The sequence below is a fragment of the Rhineura floridana genome, chromosome 3, assembly GCF_030035675.1.
Source record: "Rhineura floridana isolate rRhiFlo1 chromosome 3, rRhiFlo1.hap2, whole genome shotgun sequence".
Classification (NCBI taxonomy): Eukaryota; Metazoa; Chordata; class Lepidosauria; order Squamata; family Rhineuridae; genus Rhineura; species Rhineura floridana.
In genome coordinates, this window is record NC_084482.1 from 44,826,374 (window position 1) to 44,852,148 (window position 25,775).

The window sequence follows — 25,775 nt, forward strand, 5'->3', positions numbered from 1 at the left end:
TTTAAATTTGGGTGGGAGGCTACATGTGCCTGCTGTAGAATAAAAAGGTGGGGGAAACCCTGAAAAAGAATGATATTGTTCATAATGTTTTCCTTTTGGAAAGAAAAGGGGCTTCCCCTCTGCCCAGTGTCCACCCATCCAATCTCCTCCCCCTTCCTTTCTGCCCTTCCCCCAGGTCAGTTTCACCTATCCTAAGCATGATTGCACAGGAGTAAATCCCACTGAACTCAAAAAACATGCAAATGATCAAACCAGCCCTCCCTTCCTCCTCCCTCCTGCCCCTTCTCTCCCTTCTTCTCCCCCTTCCAATTCCCTTCTTCCCCCCTGCCCTCCCCCTCCCCCATGGTCAGTTTTACCTATCCTAAGCATGATTGCACAGGAGTAAATCCCATCGAACTCAATAAGCATGCAAATGATAAAACTTGCCCTCCCCTCTTCCTCCGTCCCATCCCCTCCCTTTTGCCCTTTCCCTCCCCCTTCCTTCACCCCTCCCCTTCCAATTCCCTCCTTTCCCCTCCTTCTGTTCCCCTCTCCCTTTCTTCCTTCCCTCTACTCTCCCTTCCCCCTCTTCCTCCCCCATGATCAGTCCTATCCTAGCCATGATTGCATGGCAGTAAATCCCACTGAACTCAACAAGCATGCAAATGATCAGATCTTCCTTTCACCTCCTTCTCCTCTCCCTTCCTCCTCCCTTCTTCCTCTCCTCCCCTCTTCTCCTCCTCCGCCTACTCCAGGCTTCCCTCCCCATGGTCAGTTTTACCTATCCTAAGTATGATTGAACAGGAGTAAATCCCACTGAACTCAATAAACATGCAAATGATCAAACCTACCCTCCTCCTCCCATCCCCCTCCTCCTCCCATCCCCCTCCTCCCTCCCATCCTCTGTGGTCAGTTTCACCTATCCTAAGCATGATTGCGGCAGCTGGTATAGCACAGTGGGGAGGAGAGCCTGGCTGGGAGTCCAGAGTCTATGAGTTCAAATCCCCACTCGTGTCTCCTGGGTGTCAAGGGCCAGCTAAAGATCACCCCCACAGTGAGTGGCTCAGGGGTTACGTGCCCTGCCACCTGTGCAGCCGTGGGCAAGCAGCATAGTCCCAAGGAAACCAGTTGCCCCCCAGCTGGCAGTTGCGGACAAGGAAGGGGCTGGCTTGTGCAGCTGTGGCAAGGTGAGCAGGTCCTAGCCAGCTGGGGAGGACTAGCCTCAGAGGGAGGCAATGGTAAACCCCCTCCGAATACTTACCATGAAAACCCTATTCATAGGACAGCCATAAGTCAAGACTGACTTGAAGGCAGTCCATTTCCATTCATGATTGCAGGGGAGTAAATCCCACTGAACTCAATAAGCATGCAAATGATCTATCCATTCTCAGCAAACTTACACAGGATCCCATTTCTTACCTCCTGGATTAAAAAGCAGAGAAATTCACTAGTAGGCAAAAAAACCTTGCGGTTTAAGAAAGTACCTATAGCCAACAGATATTTCTATCAAACTTTAAAAAGGAGGGAAACTGGGCGGCATAAGATCTCACGCATTCGTCGGGACCTAGACTCCCATTTTATAGCCGCTAACCCTAGTGAGGTGTCTGGAGCACAGTCTTATGTTTTGTTGGATGAGTTTCAGTCGGTTCAGTTCGAGGTCGTGGACAAGGTGCTTGGACAGGTACGTGCAACCACTTCGGTACCAGATCCTTGCCCCTCTTGGCTAATAAAAACTAGCAAGGAGGGAACAGTTGGCTGGGCCAAGGAAGTGATAAATGCCTCCTTGCGAGAGGGAGTGGTCCCCGGTTGTCTGAAAGAGGCAGCAGTGAGACCACTCCTGAAAAAGCCTTCCCTGGACCCAGAGGATTTCAGCAGCTACAGACCAGTGGCGAACGTTCCATTCCTGGGCAAGATCTTGGAACGAGTGGTTGCTGGCCAGCTCCAGGCGCTATTGGATGAAACCGATTACCTAGATCCATCTCAATCGGGTTTCAGGCCTGGTTTTGGCACTGAGACGGCCTTGGTCGCCCTGTTTGATGACCTTTGCCGGGAGAGAGACAGAGGGAGTGTAACTCTGTTGATTCTCCTTGATCTCTCAGCAGCTTTTGATATCATCGACCATGGTATCCTTCTGGAGAGGCTTGCGGAGTTGGGAGTTGGAGGCACTGTGTGGCAGTGGTTCCGCTCCTACTTGGCGGGCCGTCTCCAGAAGATAGTGCTTGGGGAACATTGCTCGATACCGTGGGCACTCCAATGTGGGGTCCCGCAGGGTTCGGTTTTGTCTCCCATGCTTTTTAACATCTATATGAAGCCGTTGGGTGCAGTCATCAGGAGTTTTGGAGTGCGTTGTCATCAGTACGCTGATGACACGCAGCTCTACTTCTCCTTTTCATCTTCTTCAGGTGAGGCGGTCAATGTGCTGAACCGTTGCCTGGACGCGACAATGGACTGGATGAGAACTAACAAGCTGAGACTCAATCCTGATAAGACTGAGATGCTGTTGGTGAATGGTTTCTCCAATCAGATGGTGGATACATATCCTGTCCTGGACGGGGTTACACTCCCCCTAAAGGAACAGATTCGTAGTCTGGGAGTCGTTCTAGACTCTTCCCTGTCACTTGAGGCTCATGTAGCCTCGGTGGCACGGAATGCGTTCTACCAACTTCGGCTGGTAGCCCAGCTACATCCCTACCTGAGTAAGGAGGATCTTACATCAGTAGTACATGCTCTGGTAACCTCACGTTTGGATTACTGTAATGCGCTCTACGTAGGGCTACCTCTGAAGACGGTTCGGAAGCTACAGCTGGTGCAAAATGCGGCGGCCAGACTGCTAACAAGAACGAAGCGATCTGACCATATAACACCTGTTCTGGCCCGCTTGTACTGGCTTCCAATACGCTTCCGGGCCAGATTCAAAGTGTTGGTACTAACCTACAAAGCCTTATATGGCGTGGGACCACGATATCTGTCGGAACGCCTCTCCCGTTATGAACCGGCTCGTACACTACGGTCTGCTAAGAAGGCCCTCCTCCGGGTCCCAACCCATAGGGAGGCCTGGAGGGCGGTGACAAGATCAAGGGCCTTCTCAGTAGTGGCCCCTGAACTATGGAATAGTCTCCCCGACACTATCATCCTTTTGGCGCCAAGTTAAAACCTTTCTCTTCTCCGAGGCATTTTAATTCTTTGTTAATGATTGTAATGTTTGTAATTTGATCTTAGCTTATCCAGTTTTTTAGATTGTGAAATTTGATTTTAGATTGTGGTGTTTTTGTATTTTATTGTATTTTATTGTATTTATGTTCACCGCCCAGAGAGCTATTGCTAGTCGGGTGGTATATAAGTTTTAAAAATAAAATAAAATAAATAAAATAAATGCACCAGGGGAGCAGGAGACCTGACCTCCTCTCTGAGATATTGTACTGCTCTATAAATTTGTCAAAATGCAAACACAATTTGGGTTGGTCTTTAACAGTCCAATCCATTTCCTGTGTCGCTTGGAAGAATTTGGTAACATGGACTGTGAAATACCAGTTTTACTGCCAAGGAAAACTATGTTTAAAAGTACCTGTTCTTGCATGGCAAGAATAATGCAGTTCAAAACAGCTAGTCTTGCACTATTTCCCCCCCTCACTTTGGAAGGTTACATACCCATTCTTTCACATACTAAAAAAAAGCATTTAATTTTTTAAAGAACACATCCCAAATGTGCTCTCAGGAACACATTTCTATATGTGCACACACAACGGTTGCACCAAAATGCAAAACTGAGGAAGCCAAACCCCCTGCCTAGCTTCCATTTCCACAAAGTCTACATTGCTTGTCCTATATTCTTCTGTTCAAATAAGGATAAAATAAATGTCCTGTGCTATACCAGTGCTTGATGTTGATGCAGGCCACAATCAGTCTGCATTTAACACTGAAGAATTCAGAAACTTGTGGCAGAGAGGACGAGATTAGTTCAGGATAGGTGTATGAGCAAGAGCCAACTTAAATCACACAGACATGGGAGTTCACGGAAAGGATTTATTGGCAATCCTATAAACAAGAAGCCGTGTAAGGTGTGAATAATGACTTTTGAAATTTGACCTAGAGGCTCAGTATAATTGTATGGCTGAAGATAAATCTTTTGACATCTGGGCACACAGAAATGCAGAGGAAATATGTTGGAAATGGTTAAGATGTGGTGGACAGGGAAACCCAGAGGATGAATAACCCTTGACATTGCTTTTAAAAAGCCTGGCTCCTGATTTATATGAATTAATAAAGCAGTTACCTGGAGAGGATTTGGGCAGTAAAATTTATGAGCAGCCCCCTATTGGCTGCAGGGGACACACAAATGTAATTGATGATATGCAGGTTCTTTCAGTCCCTTTAGAAGACAATAAAATCTAAATGCTCTTGGCAGGGATCAAAAGAAATGTCTCAATTTCCTTAAGCTATGACAAATGGCAGGTTTAATGGGGAATGGATGTGCATCCAGTCACACACCTAAATTGTTAAGTCTGCATGCAACTGGGACTTCATTCTGAATGATGGGCAGACTCACCCCTAGTCTACTTTAGAAATAATTCATAGAAACGGAATTATTTTGTAAAATCTGTCAAATGTTTGAACTCCAAAATCAGCAGGAGATAGTGTCATGATCTAAGGGCCTTAGGCCCTACCAAGATAGTTCCTGGAAGACTTCTCTACTGCTGCCCCCGCTTTCTCAAACCTATAGGGTGCAGGATGGTGTGGGGCAGAGAAAGCTCCTGGAAAATGCTATGGCAGTGCTTGAGGCCCTGGCTATGAACGTTGTTTGTGGAAGTGCCAAGAGACACTTAAAGCCATGGGGAAAATGTCATTTCCATGATTTCCATCATTCTCGGATGCTGAGGTCAAGTGCAGCGCTGTCCGTGTCCAGCAGTGTAGTGGCAAATTCAGAAGTGCAGGGTCCCTTCATGTTAGTCATAGCCATGCCCCCTTCTCCCACCCACCCCTCTTTTTTTTTGCTGCTGGGTTGAAAATGAGAACCTTGTTAATGCCTTCTCCCACAACAACCGACGTCCCTAGCAGCCAATTAGCATGAAAGGGGAGAGTGTTGACTTCTGAAAAGAGTCTTCTCTGTGGCTGACTCATTTCCTTTCACTCTGAATGCCCCAATCAGCAGGAAAGGACAAGGAAGCATGTTAAAAGACTCTTCTCAGTGGCTAACCCACTTCCCTTTCATGCTAATTGGCTCGTAGGATGCTGAAGACATTGGGACCCTGCTCCCAAAAATGTAAGAGGTCTAAGACCCCTCCCCCGAGTCCCCAGACAACTACACCCTTGTCTGTGGCCCACTGTTTGAAGTTCCCTAGAGTACTCTCAATCATTCTTTCCAAACTAGTAAATTTACGGGAAAGGGGGAGGTAGGGAGGATTTCTGGGAGCTGTTGCAGGCTGACACAAAGTGGACCTGTGACACTGGGACCTGCAGAGAGGTCTCACTCCGCAGTCATGTGAATCAAGTGCTCACTTGCTTGTTATGGCCCAGGGAGCTATCATTTAGCCTTTCTGTAATTAAAGTGAATCTGGCAATGACAAGTACTTACATGCAACACTGTTCAAGTGGAGCCAAGATGGAGATCTCATCATGGGAATACTTCCCAAAACTATGAAGATAAAGTTAAAAGATCAGTGTAAAGGTTTGTCAAATCACCTTAGAGTTCAGAGAAAGAACGTTTCAGATAGAGTGGTCATCGGAGTGTGCGTGTGGGGGTGGGGTGGAGGTGTCAGTGATGTGGCACAGAAATTTTCCCAGTGCTTTGTTTTTCTGTGTGGGAAAAATCCATTTCATAAGTTCATTAGTAACAATGAATGGATGCCAATTGCAAATACAATATTAGGCAAGCTAGGCTGTTCCAAAGCTTTTCACTCCGTTTACTAAATAAAAAATTACTAAATTAGAGCATGCTGTGGTGCATCAGAAAATTTTCCAGTGCAACCAGAACATTGATGCAAATTACCCATTGCAAATTAGCCTGGTGGGAAAAATGGCATTGGGATATGGGGAAGGTTCACATTGGGAAAATGACATCGTCCCCCACAGCCAATTGGAGAGTTTCTTGCGCTTGCTTTCCAAAGAAATCCATAAGAAATGGGAAATCCCACTGTAGATCTTCAGTGCCTCATCTAGTTTACTCCCCTGAGATATTTAAATGGAAAACATAGGATAATATAAGACCAAAGATTATTTATATATTGAAATATTTATCTGAAATATACCTGAAAGTCCACAATTGAGGATTTACCTCATTACTTGAGAGATTACCTGTTATATCTGGCCACAAGCCAAGGCAAGCGTTTTTTATTTCAGATGTTTAAGATTATAACAATACAGTGTTTATTTTCAAATTAGCTTCCATTTGCTTGCTGGGCAAAATACATAATTGTAGCAGGTGGTAACCCTAAATCGTATGGGTTTCCAATACAGCTTCCATGGATCTTGTAGTCCCAGAGAAGCATATATGACTTGCAAGGGAAATTCCTTGGTCATTTTCATGAGACTATTCCTCCCAACAGCCTTAGTTCTTGCTAGAGGTAATTTGGGGAGTGCCTTACCCTCTTGCATTATCCAAATGGAGCAAAAAGCCTTCATCTCCAAACTTTGTAAACATCTCATAATGATGACGATCCATGTTGCCTTTCAAAATAGAAAAAAGAAATACACTTAGTAGTGGTTCCTGAGTACTAATCCAATCCAATTGCCTGGGAGCTGTCATGGAGGCATACATTATTCAAGGTATAATATCAGTGCAGTGGAGATGGGTGGCTTTGATGTCAGTGGGGCAGTGAAACCGCTACGGGTTTTAGTCCAAACTTTCAAGGAGCTGTCCAAGGTGAAATTTTAGACTAAAACCTGGAATGGATTCACTGCCCCACTGACATCAGAGCCACCAGCCTCCACTGTATCAATGTATTAATAGCACCTTTGATCCTAAATAACAAGAAACACTGAGCAAGAGACACAACAGCTTTTGTCTGGATCAAATAGCTGCTTAAAATGCTCATTGCAAGCTTTGAGGCACATAGGATTCTTCTGGAGGCTGGATGTTTAGGGTGGTGCTTCACAACTAGTTTAGTTAGCATTGATGGTTTCTCTAACCATGCATTGATGCTGTCAGGGTTGGTATTTTTAAATTAGAACAATCAAACAATATAGACCACTATTTGAAAAAATAAATGTCTTTCAAACCTTACATTTTCCTAATTTACATTCCAGTCATTGATAAAACAAGTCCATTTCTATACAATCTTATCAATCTTATAATTTCCACACCTTCTTTGAACTAAATGGGTCAATTTGTCCACTTCTGCTATCTCTAGACTTTTCAGTAACCATTCCATTATAGATGGGGCTTGTGGATTATTTCATTTATGCACCCATACAAGTTTTTGCTGTTAAGGATTTCAAGTCACTGGGAATTCTTTTCTTAATCACACATGAAACAAAACCCGCATTGGGGCAAGTCTCAATGGCTATTTCTAATATAGTCCTCACTATTTGCTTCCTCAAATTGTAAGCCTACATGACAAATGAGCATTTCTAGGTGCCATCTCTGTTGTCTTTTTGACACCTACTGAAGACCTTCCTCTTTCAACAACCCTTTTCATAAGTAGAGATCTTTCCCAGTCTGCATATGTAGTGAATTGTTTTTTAGATGTTTTAATTGTTTCATTTCTTGCATGTTTGCCACCCTGGGTTCCTTTGGGAGGAAGAGCGGGATATAAATTATTAATAAATAAATATAGCTGAACACTTTCAACACTTAAAGTGTGTATCTGAATGAATGTTATGGAACCTAGTTAGCATTAAGTACCAGTGTAGTAATTTATAATGAGCTTCGCAACCTGATAAATTCAATCATGATTTTTTCCCACAGATTATAAAATCGTAATCCATTTCTGCTCAGAAATGCTAACTCCCAAGTATCTTTCCCATCTTGTTCTTCTCAGTGAGGATGTCGTTTTGAGTAATGCCACCCAGAGCTCCTACTGGGAGGAAGGGTAGGATATAAATAAAATAATAAATAATAATGTAGCATGTGTGAAATATAGTATGTCCATCGGGCCCTCTGAGACTATGGGCTAGACTGTCTAATTAACCCTTGCTAATCCTATCAGTATTACATTTTGTGGTTAAGGTACTGTTAGTTCTAGAATCTAGCAGGAATCTAGCAGGAAACCATTAAAGGAGAGGTTATTAATCATTATGACATGTTCACAGGATCGGGACTCATGGATTCTCAATGGTTTAATGATTCTGAAGGACAAATACCCTCTTTCTTGAGGTGAAGCTCATAGAAAGTGGGGCATGTGGTCTTATGATGGGACCATAGCTTTTACTGATATTTGAAGGGCTGACAAAGTATATGCTTGTATCCAACACTGTGTGCATAGAGTTTTGTGTGTACAACAGGATTTCCCCTTCCTCTCCTCTCCCTGCATGTCCTCAGAACAGTAATCACAAAATTTTAATAACATAATATAAAGCATATAAGATATTCCTATGCTACCTTCCCACCCCAAAATGCTGAAAGGATGCATGATAGCATAATGCAAGAAAATAAGCCCACAGAGTTACTTTTGAAGGGGGGGGCATGTTTTGATATGTGCCTATATATTAGATTGTATAGGCAGATTATCATGGAGGCAAACTTCTACATGCATTGGAAATGGCAACACAACTCCAGGATGCAGGCATGTACCTGCACTCGTTGAGAGAAACAGGAAGCACATGATTTTAGTTATGAACGCCTTCTAGATGCTTAGACTTTCCTCATTTTAGATTTAATTTCTTCCGACAGACTCATCATCATTCTGATTTATTAGAACTGACCTCTAACTCACAGAGGGCATAATGTAGTCAGTGTTAAGTACCCGGTTGCTCAATGGATGACAGTTTGGCATGTGCTTAACTCTCCATCTGAAATCAATGGGGCTTAAGAATGCTGCTTACCTTTGGCTGGATTGAGCCTAGTATCTGCAGAGACTGGGCACTTTGAAGGGGAATGTGATAATGATAGTATCGGTAATAGCATTTTTCCTGGGTGCTCAAAGAACTTCACAAAGGGAGGTCATTATTGTCATGCCTATATTACTAATGAGCAGCTAAGGCTGAGAGATAGGGGCTTGCCAAGGCCATACCAGTGAGATCATGGCACTTGTACCTAAATCAGGGCAACCAACCTGGTGCCCACCAGATGTTGTGAACTATATCTCCCATCATCCCTGACCATTGGCCATGCTGGCTGGGACTGGTGGAAGATGCAGTCCAAAATATCTGGAGGGTGCCATGTTAGCTACCCTTTAGCTAAATCATCCACACAATTAGAAATGGTGAATGTAAGAAAAAAGCTAAATAACAAGCATTCCCCCCACCCCCAAATCTGGATCATGACCCTGGCAGTGGGGAGGAGGGCTTTAACCCCTTGCTTCTGCCATGGTTCCAATCTGGAGAGGAAAGAATCCAAGCCTGCTACTTTCATTGGAAATAACATTCTTACTGTTTGGTCCTAGCAGGTAAGGGAAATAACAGGTGCCATGGAGGTGAGGGCGGCAGTAGAAACAGGAAGATGCGATGTGTTGTGCTAAGGGGAAATCCTGTCCATACCTATCTACCTGTGTGTTTTTAAACTGTAGCATAAGGGCTAAAAATAAACTGATCAAAAACCGGAAACCATGACACTCTTTTCAGGATTTTAGCAGTACTAACAGGTTATTCCTGAGCCAGCTATTTTCTACAAAGCAAGGGATGCTTGCAATGTCAGTGACAATGTGTAAAATCAATTGAGATTAATTATTACTTGGCTGTTTCCACTTACCTATTAAGAAGTCAAATATTGCCATGTCAATGATATCGAGCAGCCGACTGCTACTGCTATAAGGATATATCTCCCTCACTGTACTGCAGTAAAATGGATTCACTTCCCACCTATGAGAGATATCAAAAGAGGAGGGTTGAATACTAGCCCTGGTATTCTGAGAGTTTGCTCTTTATTTTAGGAAATAATTGGGAACTGGTGCCACATTGATTACAGCGGATCCTTAGTAAGGGTATACACCAGCTTTCCCCAATCTGGTGTCCTCCAGATGTTGTAGTCCAACATCTGGAGGACAGCAGTTTGGGGCTGATGGGAGTTGTAGTCCAACATCATCTGGGGAAAGCTGGTGTGCATTGCTTTCGAGCAGGCAGGTGCCATTATTCTTCTAGAGTAATTACTGTTTCCAACAAAATAGATTTACCACCAATACTTACAGTGGTATCAATTCTCAGCTTGTCTTGCTCTGGCAATGGTAGCTGAAAGGAATAACATATACATGCTTCTGTGCAATGGTACTTAAAGACCAGAGTTAGGGATAAGGTCATGGATAGGGCCAGATGCTCTCTCCATGGGTAAAAGCTTATGTTTTTTGCCTCAAACAGCTACACAGTATTTAACAGCAGAGGGAGGTCAATTTACCCACTTACTCCTCTTTTCCAGCAAAGGTGTAGGATCGTATCCATGGGTTTGGAATGGAGATTCTTGGTGCCAAGTTGAGGGATGGTAAGAAAACAGAGAGGGATCCTTCCAGCAGGTGAGGGCTGCCACACACGGCATATTCCGTCTTGCACATATAAGGGCATTTGGCAAAGAAACAGACATTGCTGGCTGCAGAGAGGACAGGATATATGAGTGGCAAGGCTAATGCAGGGCTGCACAGTTTTTCGTGTGTGTGTGTGTGTGTGAGAGAGAGAGGGAGGGTCTCTAGTCTTTCAGAATGCAGGGGACAAAATCTTAAGTTCCATTCAAGACCTCATTTTGAACTCACCCTAATTTGTACTGTTTATAAAGTGCAATTGTTTATGAGTAGCTCGTGATTTTTGAACATTTGGGATTGGCAGTAGCAGGCCATCCCTGACAAGGTTAGGCAGCAGGAAGCAGGGCAAGCACCATTGGACCACGCTGTTCTGTACAAGCGCTACTTCGAATGTGACAAATTTCCAAAGCAAGTAGTAGTCTTTGTAGGAACAAAAAGCCTGCAAACTTTGTGTGGATCACATGTGCCAATCATACTTGTGTCATTTGTACTGCATGCACACACTCAGGGAAGTGTGTGTTTTCCAAACAAATAAATACTTGACAGCTTCCTAGCAGATGACAACTGCATGGGATCATGGGGTCCTCTCTGCGTGGTTTGCGCAGCTTTTATTCCTACCCAGAAGTACTGCCTGCATCACGTCTGAAGTGGCTCTTACGCTGCAGCACCTGGAAACATATCATTTTCTTCTTCTGCAACTAATGCAGGTAAAACTTACCTGGTGAAACAAAAAAGACACTTTGCAGGATTTCATTCTTGGTGACCTCTAAAATTTCCTTTGTAATGTTAACCATTCTCCCAACCACTGGAGGGACACGACGGAAATCCAGGATTCTGGAAATGGGGGGAGGGACAGAAACTGCATCAGTTAGGAAAGTATTTCTCAGAGTAACCAGCAGAAACAGACTCCTCTCACTCATCCACAGACGGGGGAGTTGCTTCTCTCATTTTAAAACTTAATACCCTCATCAGGCCAGCTGAACCATTATATTTAGTACGCTCTAGGACAGGAATCCAGCCAAATGGGACAGCCTGCTATGATGTCACCTGTAGCTTCCTGTGTGAAGAATGTGCCTCTTTGGTTTTCTGAAGCACATTCTTTTACAGTCCCCCGCAGTTCTTAACATGGTATATATTACTTTATCACATTCAATGAAGCTCTGGCTGTTCTCCCAGCTGTAGATAATTTTGAATAATGACAGCTTGCTGAGAACGGGACTAGCGGGGCCAAACTTTACATTGTAGGCTTACATTGCATTGTTAGTTAAGTCCGGGCACTCCACATAGTATGACCACAGCAAAATTGGGATGTGATCTAGTTTAATGATTTAGGTGTTTAACCAAGAAGAAGACTGTGCCTGTTTTCCCCAAGTGTCCTGCCAACATAGAAAATGACAACTGTCCTTGTTACAAGATAGGGGAGCAGTTCTCAGCCTCAAGAACATTTACAATAATCATAGTAAATAAATGACAGATGGTGTAAAGCCAAAATGCTCATTCCACTGCACAGATTTCAGGCTGGAAAAGAAGGAAACTCTGGCCTCCTTTGTATATAGACTGTCAGCTGGCAGATGGGAATGGATGATCCATGGGTTCAATATTCTTTAAAAGGACCTCAATGTTTGTCCACTATGATGCATTTCTGCAATATATGTTGGGGACAGAGAGGTAACTTGAGGTTATATATCCCAAAATAAGTTGTTTCCTTTGCAGCTCATGTTTTACTTTGTAGCTTAATGATAGAACACACACTTTGCATGCAAAAGGTCATAGACTCAGAACCAGGCTGCTCCAGAGTAGCATTTGAAAGTACCCCTATGTGAAACCCTGAACATCTGCTGTCAGTCAGTGTAGTGTTTGTAGACGAGATTGAGTTAGATGGATCAATTATCTTGCTTGGCACAACATGCTTCCTATATTTCAGTTATCCAGAGCAGTGGTGGCTGGTGCCCACTGAGACTGGTGGGGCAGAAAGCAGATAGCCCAACAGTAGCTGGAGCCACAGCTAGTGACAGGCAGAGCCAACTCATTCTAATTTTGTTTCCTCCCTCTTCCCTGCTGAGTTCTACAGGGGCAACACTGAGACTAAGGAGGAGAAAGCTGACAGCCAAGGTCGCCCCTTGGACTGGTTGTAAGTAAGAAGGCAGGCAGGTGTGGGCTGGCCGAGGGCAGGCAGAGATTGATGGGGCAGTGCCTTCCTAGCCCCAACAGACCAGCCTCCACTGAACCAGATAGTAAGTGAAACATGACTAGGACAACCCCACACAGGAGGGTAAGGCCCCTCTCTCTTTAACAGTTGTGTAAATGAGGTGTGGCTTTCCTCACACCTGACTAAATTCTACACACCTGTTAAAGGAAGAGAAGCCCTGTCTTCCTTTGCATCAGATTCCTTTTTTAAAAAATGGGATTCAAAATGTCCAAAAATACTAAGAGAGAAATAATATGACGTGAAGCTCTAACAACAAAGCTCAGAAACAAATGACAAAAAAAGATCTAAAGTCCTGCACCATGGAGTAATTAGATTAAAATATTCACTGTTGTTGTTAATATTTAAGTTACCAGGGAGCTTTGGTAAATAATTTATCACAGGGCTCTAGACCTCATGTTATGCTTTAAGAGTCACTGCTCATTTTTGTGGATACCCAGCTAGCTTAACCAGCTCAATCAAGCCTCAGATTTCTTTCAACCACTTGGTCCCTGCTGGCTTAGAAGCACATCATCTGAAACATGCCCTCTGTCTGTGGCTTGGTGACTGTATCCCCTGTATGTTCATGCCTCATAGCATTAACGACAAATATACAGAGCAGTTGCAGTCCCCACATTGTGGTGTGCTTCCGCTATCGTCTTCCTCATGCTGAGACAATTCAGAGAGAGGCGCTTCATTGAGGCTTAGTATGTGCCATGCCAGCAAGAGCTCCATGTAACCTGCAAACGCTTGGAAGATCCTTCGAAGTGGGAGATGTTTCTACTGTCTAGGCTGATTCAAACCACAAAAAATGGCAAATGGGGTTCGGCAGTGTTTGTCAGCAAAGCAAAACATTATTGGTTAGTGAGTCAGTAACCACCAGGCAGACTGACTAATACTGGCACAGAAGCCTCTTAAAAATGCCTCCCCCCTCAGCTGGAACTGGCTTTTTAAAAGTCCATTGCTTGCTCAACATAAAAACAAACAAAAAAGCTTGGCTTGGATCTAGCTGAAGACGTATGACACACCGAACCAAACATACAGCCCACCAGCCACATATTGTGGCGTGCCAGATGCTTGACAGGCAATTAAAGCACAAGATTGATTGAGCCCATGATAGGCTGCCACATATATCCATGGCTGGTGTTCAACATGTGGTGAGAAAAATATTGTGCAAGCCTGATCTAGCTTCTGGGTTTGCCTGGTTACATTTTCTTTTCTTTACTTTTAAAAATGATGCACTTCACAACAGAGAAACTAGGGACATATGTTATGTCTTATGAAGCTGGAATGATTTGGAACAAGGAACGGTATTTTAAAATAAGCAACATATTGAGGTACACACCCGAGGCAGTGCTGGGAAATTTGGAGTGCTTGCTTCACACGCTCCACCTGTACTGGTAGCAGCTCCTCTGGCCTACCCAGGTTTTAAGACATATATTGAGATCCACTGGATCCAACCAAAGGCCCATCTTGTCCTTATAATGGCCAACCAGATGCCTATGGAAAGCCCAAAAGCAGGACGTGAATGTAACAGCCCTCTCCCCATCGGTGATTTTCAGCAACTGGGTATGCCTCTGGGCATCCTGCCTCTGACAGTGGAAGTCAAACATAACCATCATTGTTAGTAGCCACTGACAGTCTTATCCTTCATGAAACAAATCCTTCCATTCTCATCACTCTCCTTCCAATCTGGGCAGCTAGCAGTGGTACAGACTGCTCCCTTCCCCACTCAGCCAGGTGATCGAACCCTTTTTTCACTAGCAGAACTGAGAATGAGACACCAGCTAGGGCTGTGCACTGTATTTGTACAAATCACAAACCAAGTAGGCTGATTCAGGCCTATTTGTATCCTGTCTAAATCGGGTTAAAGCAGCTACAAATCTACAGAGCAGATCAGGTACTCCCAAATCGATTTGTAGAGATTTGTACAAATCTGTAGCTCAAAACAGTCTCTAATGAACCCAGACAGGGTGTCTCTGAAATTGAGCAATTACAACATCATAAAGGAGAACTCCATGGTGGACAGAACATTCTCCAGTCATAGTTCTTGGAAGGGGTGAAGTCTTAAAATGCAGAAATCTTTTATAAGTTCTGTCTCTTAGAAATGTTTGGTGGGGTTTGGGTGGCATTTGTTCAGTTCAGGTTTGTTTTCTGTTCTTTCCAAATCAATCACAATCCCATCCTTATTTACATATTTTTTGTTTGATTTGATTCTGATTCCTAAAAATTATTATTAAACCTTGTGGGTGTATTTTGCAACAGCTTTCTGAATTCATATCATCATCATCATTTGCCGCCCTGGGCTTCTCCTGGGAGAAAGGATGGGATATTAATTTAATAAATAATAATAACCATTTTCCAATTGCTACCCACAAACAACAAGAAGCAGCCAGCTTGTCTGGTTACACATTTTTATTATTATTGTTATTAGCCAGCCAGCCAAACCTTGTCGGCATATTAGCCAGCATTCTGAGTTCAAAATTATTGTTATTATTTCCAACTGCTACCCACAGTTAATATTATTAATATTAAATAGTATTTTAATTTTTTCCCTTCCTCACTACCGCTGTTAGCAATCTGCCCCCATAAGATAGGGTCTTTATTAAAAAAAAAAACTTTCTTGAAAATGCACATTTTGAAGGTGGCTATCATGAAAACATCTAAAGCAACCCATCTGAAATTTGGTATGGTCAATTGTGATGCGTCCTTCCCTGGCTCTCCCTGTCAGGTTCCTACCTGCGCGTGGCTACTGCCTGTCACTAGGCACCACCAGGGACTCCACCAGTCCAGACCGCTCTCTCTTATGGTTTCCCTATCCGCTCTAGCACAGATCTCAACAGATCCCCCTGCTAAGCAACCACCAGTAACGTCCCAATACTAGTATTCCCATAGACTCTGAATACTGGTATTGTTATTCTCTTCACCGCTGCCACCATTTGTTACAGTTCCCCTTCAGCCTTGGTCATTACCTTACCCTCCCTTCTGGTCTGTGAAACCCCAGCCAAGGATCAGGCCTTTGGTAAACCAAATTAAGTATTTATTACAGATAACAAAGCTAACAAGATTAACAGGATTTCTTCTTAAGGCACATAAGCATATGGTTTTACTCAATACTAATCCGAACTCCACCTCCCTCCTTCTTCACTCTCTCCTGACAAACAACTCTCTCAAACCCCACCAAGCAATCCACTCTTTCTCTTCTCCCCCCTATTCCACTCTCACTCTTCCTTTTATACATTCAACCATTTTAAACACTCAGCCAATCATCTGGCATTCTACTGCCCATTCACTCCCCCTCTTTCACTCCACTTACCATGTATCTTCTAAAACAACAACACTTACCATATATACATTAATATAGGAACATCACATTTCCCCCCCCTTAAACAACAGCAGAGTATTATTCCTGTTCCAGGATTTATACGTCGCGTTAACAAATAAAAGTCTCTATGGGGAAAATGTCTTTCTTTGTTCCTCTGTCTGGTCACGTCACTGCAGTCCCAGCCACTTGCCTGGAAAGTCCATCGGCCAGTACATTGTCCTTGCCTTTGATGAACTGGAAGTCCACTTGATAGTCCTGTAGGGCCCAGGACCACCTCTGCAGCATAGTGTTATGGTTTTTCATAGTCTGCAACCATAACAAGGCCCGATGATCCGTAGTCACTGTGAATCTTCGTCCCCACACGTATGGGCGCAACTTGTTCAGTCCCCACACGACCGCTAGGCACTCCTTCTGGACCGACGAATAGTTTTTCTCCCTCGGCGTCAGCTTGCGACTCAGGTACGCCACTGGATGTCTGGTGCCTTCTCTCTCCTGCAGCAAGACGACTCCCAGCGCGAGGTCTGACGCATCTGTAGCCACGATGAATGGTTGCTCATAGTCTGGTGCTATTAATATGGGTCCTTGGCACAAGGCTTGCTTCAGCAGATCAAAAGCCTTCTGACATTCATCCGTCCATACCACACGCTCAGAACACTTCTTCTTGGTCAATTCATGCAAGGGGGTTGCTATTTCCCCAAAATTTCTCACAAACTTCCTATAAAATCCAGCCACACCCAGAAATGCCCTTACTTGTTTTTTGGTTAAGGGGATCGGCCACGCTTGTATTGCCTCCACCTTGCTCCATAAGGGGGTGATTTTCCCACTCCCCACCTTATGTCCTAAATAGATTACTTCCTTTAGTCCAAACTGGCATTTCTTAGCTTTTATTGTGAGGCCTGCTTTTCTTAAGGCCTCCAATACTGTTGTCAGGTGTTGCACATGCTCAGGCACCGACTTGCTAAAAATGGCCACGTCATCGATATAGGCCACTGCAAAATCTGACATGCCTCGCAACACAGTATTGATTAGCCTCTGAAATGAACTTGGTGAGTTCCTTAGTCCCATGGGTAAGGTCACAAACTCATATAACCCATCTGGTGTACTGAAGGCAGTTTTGGCTCTGGATTGCTCGTCTAGTTCCATTTGCCAAAATCCTTTACAGAGATCTAGTGTAGAGATAATGGTTGCTGCCCCCAATAACTCTAACATAGCGTCTACCCTAGGCATAGGATACGCATCTGGGACAGTAATTTTATTGATTAGCCGATAATCAATGCAAAACCTTGTCGTTCCATCTTTTTTCGGAACCAAGACAATACTTGAGGCCCAGGGTCTGATGGATTCCCTGATCACTCCTAATTCCAGCATCTCTTCCACCTCCTTTTTGATCTCATTCAAAACTTTCCCATTCACACGGTACGGAACAGATCTGATTGGGGCATGATCTCCAGTATCAATGGAATGTATAACTATACTGGTTCGGCCAGGTTTGTTGCTAAAGAGATTCCTATAGGTTTTCAAAACTCTCAGAATCTCTTCTTTTACTTCCTCCTTCACCTCCTCTGACCATTCCACTTGATCTACCCCTCCTTTGTCTTTGCTTTCCTGTACCAAATCTGGAAGTTCAGGCCCACTTCCCTCAGGGAATAAGGTAACTTGCAACACCTTTGCATCCCTGGTATGGTAAGGCTTTAACATATTTACATGAACCACTTTGCTTTTGTCTAATTGGTCTGTGGTGATTACATATGTCACTGTGTCAAGCCTTTCTCTGATGGTATATGGTCCTTCCCATTTAGCCTGTAATTTGTCATGTTTCCTGGGTATGAACGCCATAACCATATCTCCCACATCATACACACGTTCTCTGGCTGTTCTGTCATACCAGTAACTTTGCTTCTGCTGAGCTTGACTGAGATTCTCTTTCACCACTTCCATCATTTGTTTCACTGGTTCACATTCATCCCTTCTCTCAGCGGGCATCCACAGTCTTTATAAAATCCCATTCTCACACACAACTTGATTCCTCAGTTTGTCAGTGAAAGGAATCTGTTGGGTCAGCGCTTGTTCCTTATCTGCTTCAGACTTATATCTTTATGCAGCTCTTCCCTGAATTGATCTGCTTCTTCCCCAGAGACCACTTGATACAGTTTGTCTTCTTCAACAGGCCTGCTAGTGGTTGCTATGGTGACCTGAGGCTGGTTAACAGATTCCACCCTGTTTGTTTCAGCCCCCCTTAATATGGCTTCTTTTTCTCTGCCAATTTGCTGTCTGGTCACTACATATATTTTCCCCTGTGCCCCCATAACATCTCTTCCTAGTATTACTGGTTCTTGTTGCTGGGCATTAATACCAACTTTATATTGGCCCTTTCGGCCTCTCCATTCCATTTTCACTAGGGCCACAGGCAAACTCTCTGGTTGACCCCTCACTCCTTGGATAGTCACTGTTTCCTGAGGTAATATTTCTTCAGATTTTATTAAATCTGGCCTCAGTAACGTCTGAGCGGCACCAGTGTCAAGCAATGCCCAATAATTTGCCCCTTGTACACTCACTTCCTCTCTCAGACTTGAATCAAGGTCTGTTACTTCTGTCCAGTTTATCTGGCAAAACTGAACCTTTTTCGCTGTTTCTAAAGCCTTGGGCTCTGTTTTCACTGCCCTTGTCTGAGCAGGATTACTAATGGGGTTGGCAACCTCACATTGAAAATGTAGGTGCCCCGGTCTACCACATTTGTAGCATAATTTCTCCTCACTTTTAGGGTACACAGATCCACTCTGGGGTGTCCTGTGCCCTTCAGATTTTAATGGAGGACTCACTCGCTGTGGTACCACATCCCTTCTGCCAGCACTATATGGTCTGGGTTTAAACTCTCTTGATGTTTTCCCCACCCAGCCAGTTCTATTGGAGGCGAAGTGATCCGCCATCTCTGCGGCCTCCTGCACAGATGTAGGGGAACGGTCTTTGACCAGGAGCCTTATTTCTGGTGGTAACTGATGGTATAATTGATCCAGTATCATGAGGCTTTTCACCTCTTCCACTGACTGAGCTTTGGCACTACTCATCCACTTTCCAAATATATCCATCAACTTTGCTCCCAGTTCCACAAAAGACCTCCCTGTCTGTATCTGGCAGTTTCTGAAAAGCTTTCTAAAATGATCAGGCCCCAGTCTGAATCTTTTAAACACTGCTTCTTTGAATTCAGCATAGGTGACGGGACTGTCTGAGGGGAAATATTGGTATACCTCAGCCAATTCCCCTTTAATCAGGTTTGATAAATACTGCATGTATTTATCTTCAGGTAGCCCCCACAACTGAGCTGCTTTTTCAAAGGTGCTGAGGTAAATTTGAGGATCTTGACCAGGCTCATAGACAGCAAAGTCCTTTGGAGTAATTTTTATTTTTGCTCCATCTCTGTCTTTCCTTGTCTCCTCAGAGTGAAATTTCTCTCTATCAAATTTTAACTTTTCTACTTGTAATTCAGCATCCAATGCTCGTTGCTTCTCCCTCTCCTCAAACCCCAATCTCATTCTCTCAATTTCCAACTCCCTCTGTTTTTCCTTCTCTGCACCTTCCATCCTCAATCTCTCAGCTTCCATCCTCAATCTCTCAGCTTCCAACTCCCTCTGCTTGTCTTTTTCCTCAGCCTCCCATCTTAACTTCTCTCTCAAGTACTCTATATAAGCGGGATTGCTTAAATATCCTTCTGGGGTCTCTTCCCTGACAGGTTGTTTTTGCTGGGCAGTTGCAAATCCTATAAGTGCTACCCTCAATTCATCTACCCCTTTACCCTTGTGAGGTAAATTGAATGTTATGCACTTCTCCACCAGCTCCTCTCTTTTCATTTTTATGTATTCAGCCATGGTGTTTGAGTTCACTCACTCTTTGCCACACACTCTTTGCCAGTCACTCTCACAAGAAATCTTGTTTTGTTATTTCTGTTTGCCACACCACTGTTCTGGATTCTCTAGTATTCGTATCTGGATTCTCTGTTGTTCGTATCCCACCTCTGCCACCACATGTGATGCGTCCTTCCCTGGCTCTCCCTGTCAGGTTCCTACCTGCGCGTGGCTACTGCCTGTCACTAGGCACCACCAGGGACTCCACCAGTCCGGACCGCTCTCTCTTATGGTTTCCCTATCCGCTCTAGCACAGATCTCAACAGATCCCCCTGCTAAGCAACCACCAGTAACGTCCCAATACTAGTATTCCCATAGACTCTGAATACTGGTATTGTTATTCTCTTCACCACTGCCACCATTTGTTACAGTTCCCCTTCACGCTTGGTCATTACCTTACCCTCCCTTCTGGTCTGTGAAACCGCAGCCAAGGATCAGGTCTTTGGTAAACCAAATTAAGTATTTATTACAGATAACAAAGCTAACAAGATTAACAGGATTTCTTCTTAAGGCACATAAGCATATGGTTTTACTCAATACTAATCCGAACTCCACCTCCCTCCTTCTTCACTCTCTCCTGACAAACAACTCTCTCAAACCCCACCAAGCAATCCACTCTTTCTCTTCTCCCCCCTATTCCACTCTCACTCTTCCTTTTATACATTCAGCCATTTTAAACACTCAGCCAATCATCTCGCATTCTACTGCCCATTCACTCCCCCTCTTTCACTCCACTTACCATGTATCTTCTAAAACAAGAACACTTACCATATATACATTAATATAGGAACATCACATCAATTCCCTCTACAAGGGCTATCATGTCCCCAAATTTCATGTCCCTCTGTGTGTCCCCATGGTGCTTCCAGCGTGCCAATATGATACTACACACATCTAGTATCATAAACCTAAGTTTTTGAAACCCTCATATTGTTTTCAAAATGTTGAAGGAAGGAACAGGGGAAAACCAGCAGCATAAGAATTGGCATGACTGAGCACTTGCCGTCTTTTTAAATCAATGTTTGGAAAAAGCGAAATTTAAAGGTGGCTAGCAGGAAAACCCCTGGAGCTACCCACCTGAAATTTGACAGGGTTAATTCCCGTTATAGGGGCTACCATGTCACCAAATTTCATGTCCCTATGTGAAAAAACAGAGCTGTTATGTCTGTTTAACTTTTAAAACATTTTAAACATTAAAGGTGGCTACCATGCATAACCCTGGAGCTATTTACCTGCAACAGGACAGGTTTAATCCCCTGTATAGCAGTTACCATATCTCCAAATTTCATGTCTCTTGGTCAACAAACATGAAAGTTATGACCTTTTTGGTTTTGCAATGTAAGTCAATGGGATTTCCAGAGGTTTGTAATGTCCAGATTTACAAATTGGAGCCACAAATCGGATTTGGGGTGTATGTGTGTATGTGCACAGCCCTAGCACTAGCATACATCTGTGGTTTTGTGTTACACATTACATTCTGCCCCCACCCCCTAGGAATGAAGAGATGTGAGTGATGGGGAAGAGGAAAATATAAACTTCAGATTGCTGCAGAGTTCCACCCACCCCTGGACTGACTGTAGAAGGACATGCTCTTCCGCATGATGCTTCTGGTTGGTCAGAGTGGCAGAAGGACTTCAGCTACTGTTGATCCAGAGGTATCATCCATACAGCTCACCTTGACTACTAGGTGCAAGGAAATAACACAGGAAGCTGCCTTATAACCAAGTCAGATAATTGGTCCGTTCAGGTTGATATTGTCTACACACACTGGTAGAGGCTGTCCAGAGTTTCAGACAGGGGCCTTTCTCAGCCCTCTCTGGTAATGCTGGGACCTTCTGTATGCAAAGCGGATGCTCTGCCACTGAGCTACTGTGGCCTTTTCCAATGAGGCCAGATACCAGCATTCAAGCTGGTGGTCCTTGAAACAGTCTGCCCCAAAGGAAATATATATATACTAGGAAATACATACTGCAGATAGCTTGAAACAAGCTTCATCAAGATATGATTGAAATCTGAATCCAGGTTCCTAAATCCTGTCCTAAGGAATGTCTCCTTATGACAACTCTACCATTCATGGGGCTTTGGGCATAGCAGTTCTTGTTTTGTTCCTCTGAGGCTGTAGTACGGGTTAGGTTCCAGTTAGACATTTACAAGGAGGAGTGAGGAGAGCATCACATGGAATTACCTGTCAAGGTGGAAGGCAGCTATTTCTGCATTGTGTCTTTGAAAGTCAACAAAATAGAAAAAGTCATCTGGAGTCTCTTCATCTCGCTTCTGTCTGAAAGGAAGGTAGGGGTCACTAACAGAGAGGAGATTCCTTCTGTATAGCTGTTGACATTGTTATGAGTGCGACAAAAATATCTGATAATGTAACTAGAGAAGCAGATTTCCCCTGCTGCCCCTCATTCCAATAGTCAGGACAAATGAACGCGGAATCGTCTCTTTCAGCTGTGCCTCAGTCAGGGCCAGAATAAATATAATGCCATTCATGCACAAATGGGGTTTAATAAAAATAAGCAATGGGTGGAGGGGAAGGGGGATCTAGATAGAGATCCTGGTGGTGGGGATGAGGAGGGAGGCTTTACCCCTGCTGTCTGGTAGTTTGGTATTTTGTGGAATTAAGGGTGTGCAGTAAACACTAAGCAATAGTTACACTTCAGCTTGGTAGAAATTGCACTGAAAGTCTGGTAAATGAAAAATAACAAACTAAGTTTATTGTACATGTGACTGATTAGATAGGTGATGCTGCAGAAGAGATATCTGCTGCATCTGCGCTCCTCTTCAGGGAGCCATGCTGGCAAGAAGAACAAAGGAAGACTGAGTTCAGAGAAGGAGCAGGAAGGGAGATTTGTTTCCTCTGAGGATATCAGTTTACACCTGGAAGGAAAGGTGAGCTTAGGTGAGAGTGGACAGAACAGTCTAGGAATTTAGGGGGACTTGTCTCTACCTCTCTACTTCCCATGTAGCGTGCAATCCCCTCCCAGGCTTCAAGCTGAGTTGCACTGTCACATTTCCTACACTGTCATCCTGACCCAGATCAGGCCCCACACCTGCTATCTCCACAGAGAAGGCGGCTGCAATGGGAGATTTCCTCCCTATGCAGGGGACGATCTGGATCAGGACTGCGGGGGGGGGGGAGGCTAAAGCTCCCCAACTCCCCTCCAACCAGGGTCCCAGTTTGGATTCACTCTCCTCATGTCTGTTCTAATAAAAGAAAACAAACCAATTGCTAGCTGCCTGAACGGTCACATCTAGCTTGGCTCTCAGTTGGCCTGCTGCAACGAACCAGCAAGCTCCAGGTTATTTCTTGGGTAGATGTTCAGAGCTGGGTTCCCAAACACCCTCTTTGCATTATCTCTACTATTTGGTAACCAAAGTCATAGCTATATAAAGTTCATCAGATGTGGTGTCATTAAAAAATGAGGTTAGTGCACCACCACACAGATGCAACTCTCCAAACATCCCCGTGCTTGAACAACACACTGATAGAAAATCCTGAAGTATTCTTGAGCTCATTCTACAGCAGGCATGGGGAACATTTTACAGCCCAAGGGCCACATTTCCTTGTGGGCAATTCTCTGGGGGCCACATTCCAGTGGTGGGTGAGGCCAGAGGAGGCAAAAGTGGGCAGAGCAATGGTAAGGGCCAACACTGACCTTTGTGCAGTAGGCTACAGTCCAGTCACACTGACATCAGATGGAGACACACACACACAACCTCTCTATCCTCCACCCAGGCCACAAGAGGTATGATCACAGGTCAAGGACATATTCCATCCAGGCAAAAGGATTCAAGGAGAGTGTGGGGTAAGAACAATATGGGGTGTGGCATAGAAAGAGGGAGTGTAGCCTGAGGAGGGGAGGGTATGCCCCAGGGAGAGGTCCCAAGGACCAAGTAAAGAGTCCTGGAGGGCCACATTTGGCCCCAGGCCTGAGGTTCCCCATTCCTGCTCTACAGGGTTGCAACAGGGACAAAAAAGACTCACTCTTGTATCATTCCAGTGGGGCAAAAACCAGTAGTGTGTGTGTGTGTGCTAACCAAGAGGAAGAGGTACCATTTTCTATGAGGTGAAGCAAGTCAAGCAAGACTTGCAACAAGAGGGCTGCAAAATAATAAGGCTTCCTTCAACCTTGTATAATTCTAGTTTGGTTCAATTAATTGATTAAAAACCTTTTCGTATTTGATAATAAAACTAATAACATCTGCTGCCTGATTCATCAGGTGTACTTTTAAAATATAATTAAAATATTTAATGTTTAATATAATCGGCGTGGCGAAATCCACACAAATGGGTGACTGCCAGGTGCTATCTTAAAAGAGGCATTTTATACTCTCTCACATAGAGGGAATGCCTCTTTTAAGTTGGCACCTGCTGTGACATGAAGCTGCATAATCTAAAACCAAGAAGCATGCTTTTTTCTCTCTCTAGGAAGAAAACTCACAATTGATTTAGCAACTAAAAGCCACACAAGTAACCCATTAAGATTTCTTTTGTCAGGTGACAGCCACCATTTTAATTTCAAGGCAGTAAATCTACTTCACTCTCACCATTCCTGTGGTGCCTTCTCCTTTTTTTTGTAGAGCATGAATGGGGAGCCTGTGGACAGACTCAAACTCCCATCAGCCCAGGCCAGCATGGGAGATGGTCAGGGCTGACAGAAGCTGTAGTCCAGTAGCATCTGGAGGGCACCATGTTAGCTGCCCGTTTTAGAGGGACTGATTTCATTAACTGTCTCATTCCAGAGTAGACAGTTAAAGCCCCTGTACTAGTCACTCAAAGAAGGAATGGCTCAATTAGCATTTCTTGCATTTTAATTTTTTTCTAATTATATTCTTTAATTTATTAGTTATAAGTGGGTGATATCTACTGGTGATAGGCCACTGACAGGAGGCAATCCATTAGTGGAATGAAGAAGAGGCAATATTTAGTAACCTGCACCCTTTTGCAGCACCCTGCTCTCCCCCTAAGTCTGTTCTGGAGGGTTGCCACCCTCTGGGCAGATTTAGAGGGGCTATGGGATGCTGCAGAAGGGATTGCCAAAACTGGATTCCTTCTCTGTTCTGCTGATGGGTTGCCTTCTGTCAGTGAACAGTCACTACTATATAGGACATACCACTGCACTTTTCTCTCTACAGTAGGGCCCCGCTCATACCGCGGGTTCCGTTCCGGACCCCCCGCTGTAAAGCGGAAATCGCTGTAAAGCGAAACCCATTGATGATAATGGGATGCGTCGTGCGAAAATGACATCAAAATGGCGCGCGACGGAAAAAAACCGCCATAAAAATGGAACAAACGTCTTAATGCGGGGACTTTCCCTAATTGAAAGCCGCCGCATTAGCGAATCGCTGTAAAGCGAAGCGCCGTAAAGCGGGGCCCTACTGTATTTATGGGGGTGTCAAAATTATACACATCCACACCATACCTAACAAATAATAAGACATAACAACAGCTCGACAAACATTTTCAGGTGAACTAAGCTTACCTCATAGGTTTGAACATGGCTTTCCCAAAGTCCTGGAACCGCAGAACAAGCTTCAAATGCACGCCACTGGGCTTTACAACTGAAAAGTGAAAAAAATGTTCAAACAGACTTTTACCAAATCGTTTCTTTTTAGTAGTCGCTTCATAGGAGTCAAATTATCTGCTTCAACAAAGAATCGAAGGGTTGTAGCCAATGCTAGTCCTTACTCAGAGTAGACCCATTGGGAGTAATAGACATGACTACTTTAGATCCATTCATTTCAATGGGTCTGTTCTGAATAGGACTCGCATTGGATACAATCCA

General features: G+C 44.1%; 1 protein-coding gene across 2 annotated transcripts in view; it reads right to left on the reverse strand.

The window, feature by feature from the left end:
* Positions 1-25,775, reverse strand: part of FAM20A (FAM20A golgi associated secretory pathway pseudokinase) — an 89,286-nt gene that overhangs the window by 37,235 nt on the left and 26,276 nt on the right. For both annotated transcript variants that reach the window (XM_061615626.1, XM_061615625.1), the window contains exons 4-10: positions 25,473-25,551; positions 22,175-22,267; positions 11,299-11,414; positions 10,471-10,651; positions 9,824-9,933; positions 6,561-6,642; positions 5,552-5,611 (exon numbers count right to left, since the gene is read on the reverse strand). In XM_061615626.1, the coding sequence (XP_061471610.1) occupies positions 5,552-5,611; positions 6,561-6,642; positions 9,824-9,933; positions 10,471-10,651; positions 11,299-11,414; positions 22,175-22,267; positions 25,473-25,551 (721 nt within the window). The remainder of the gene's footprint in view (positions 1-5,551; positions 5,612-6,560; positions 6,643-9,823; positions 9,934-10,470; positions 10,652-11,298; positions 11,415-22,174; positions 22,268-25,472; positions 25,552-25,775) is intronic.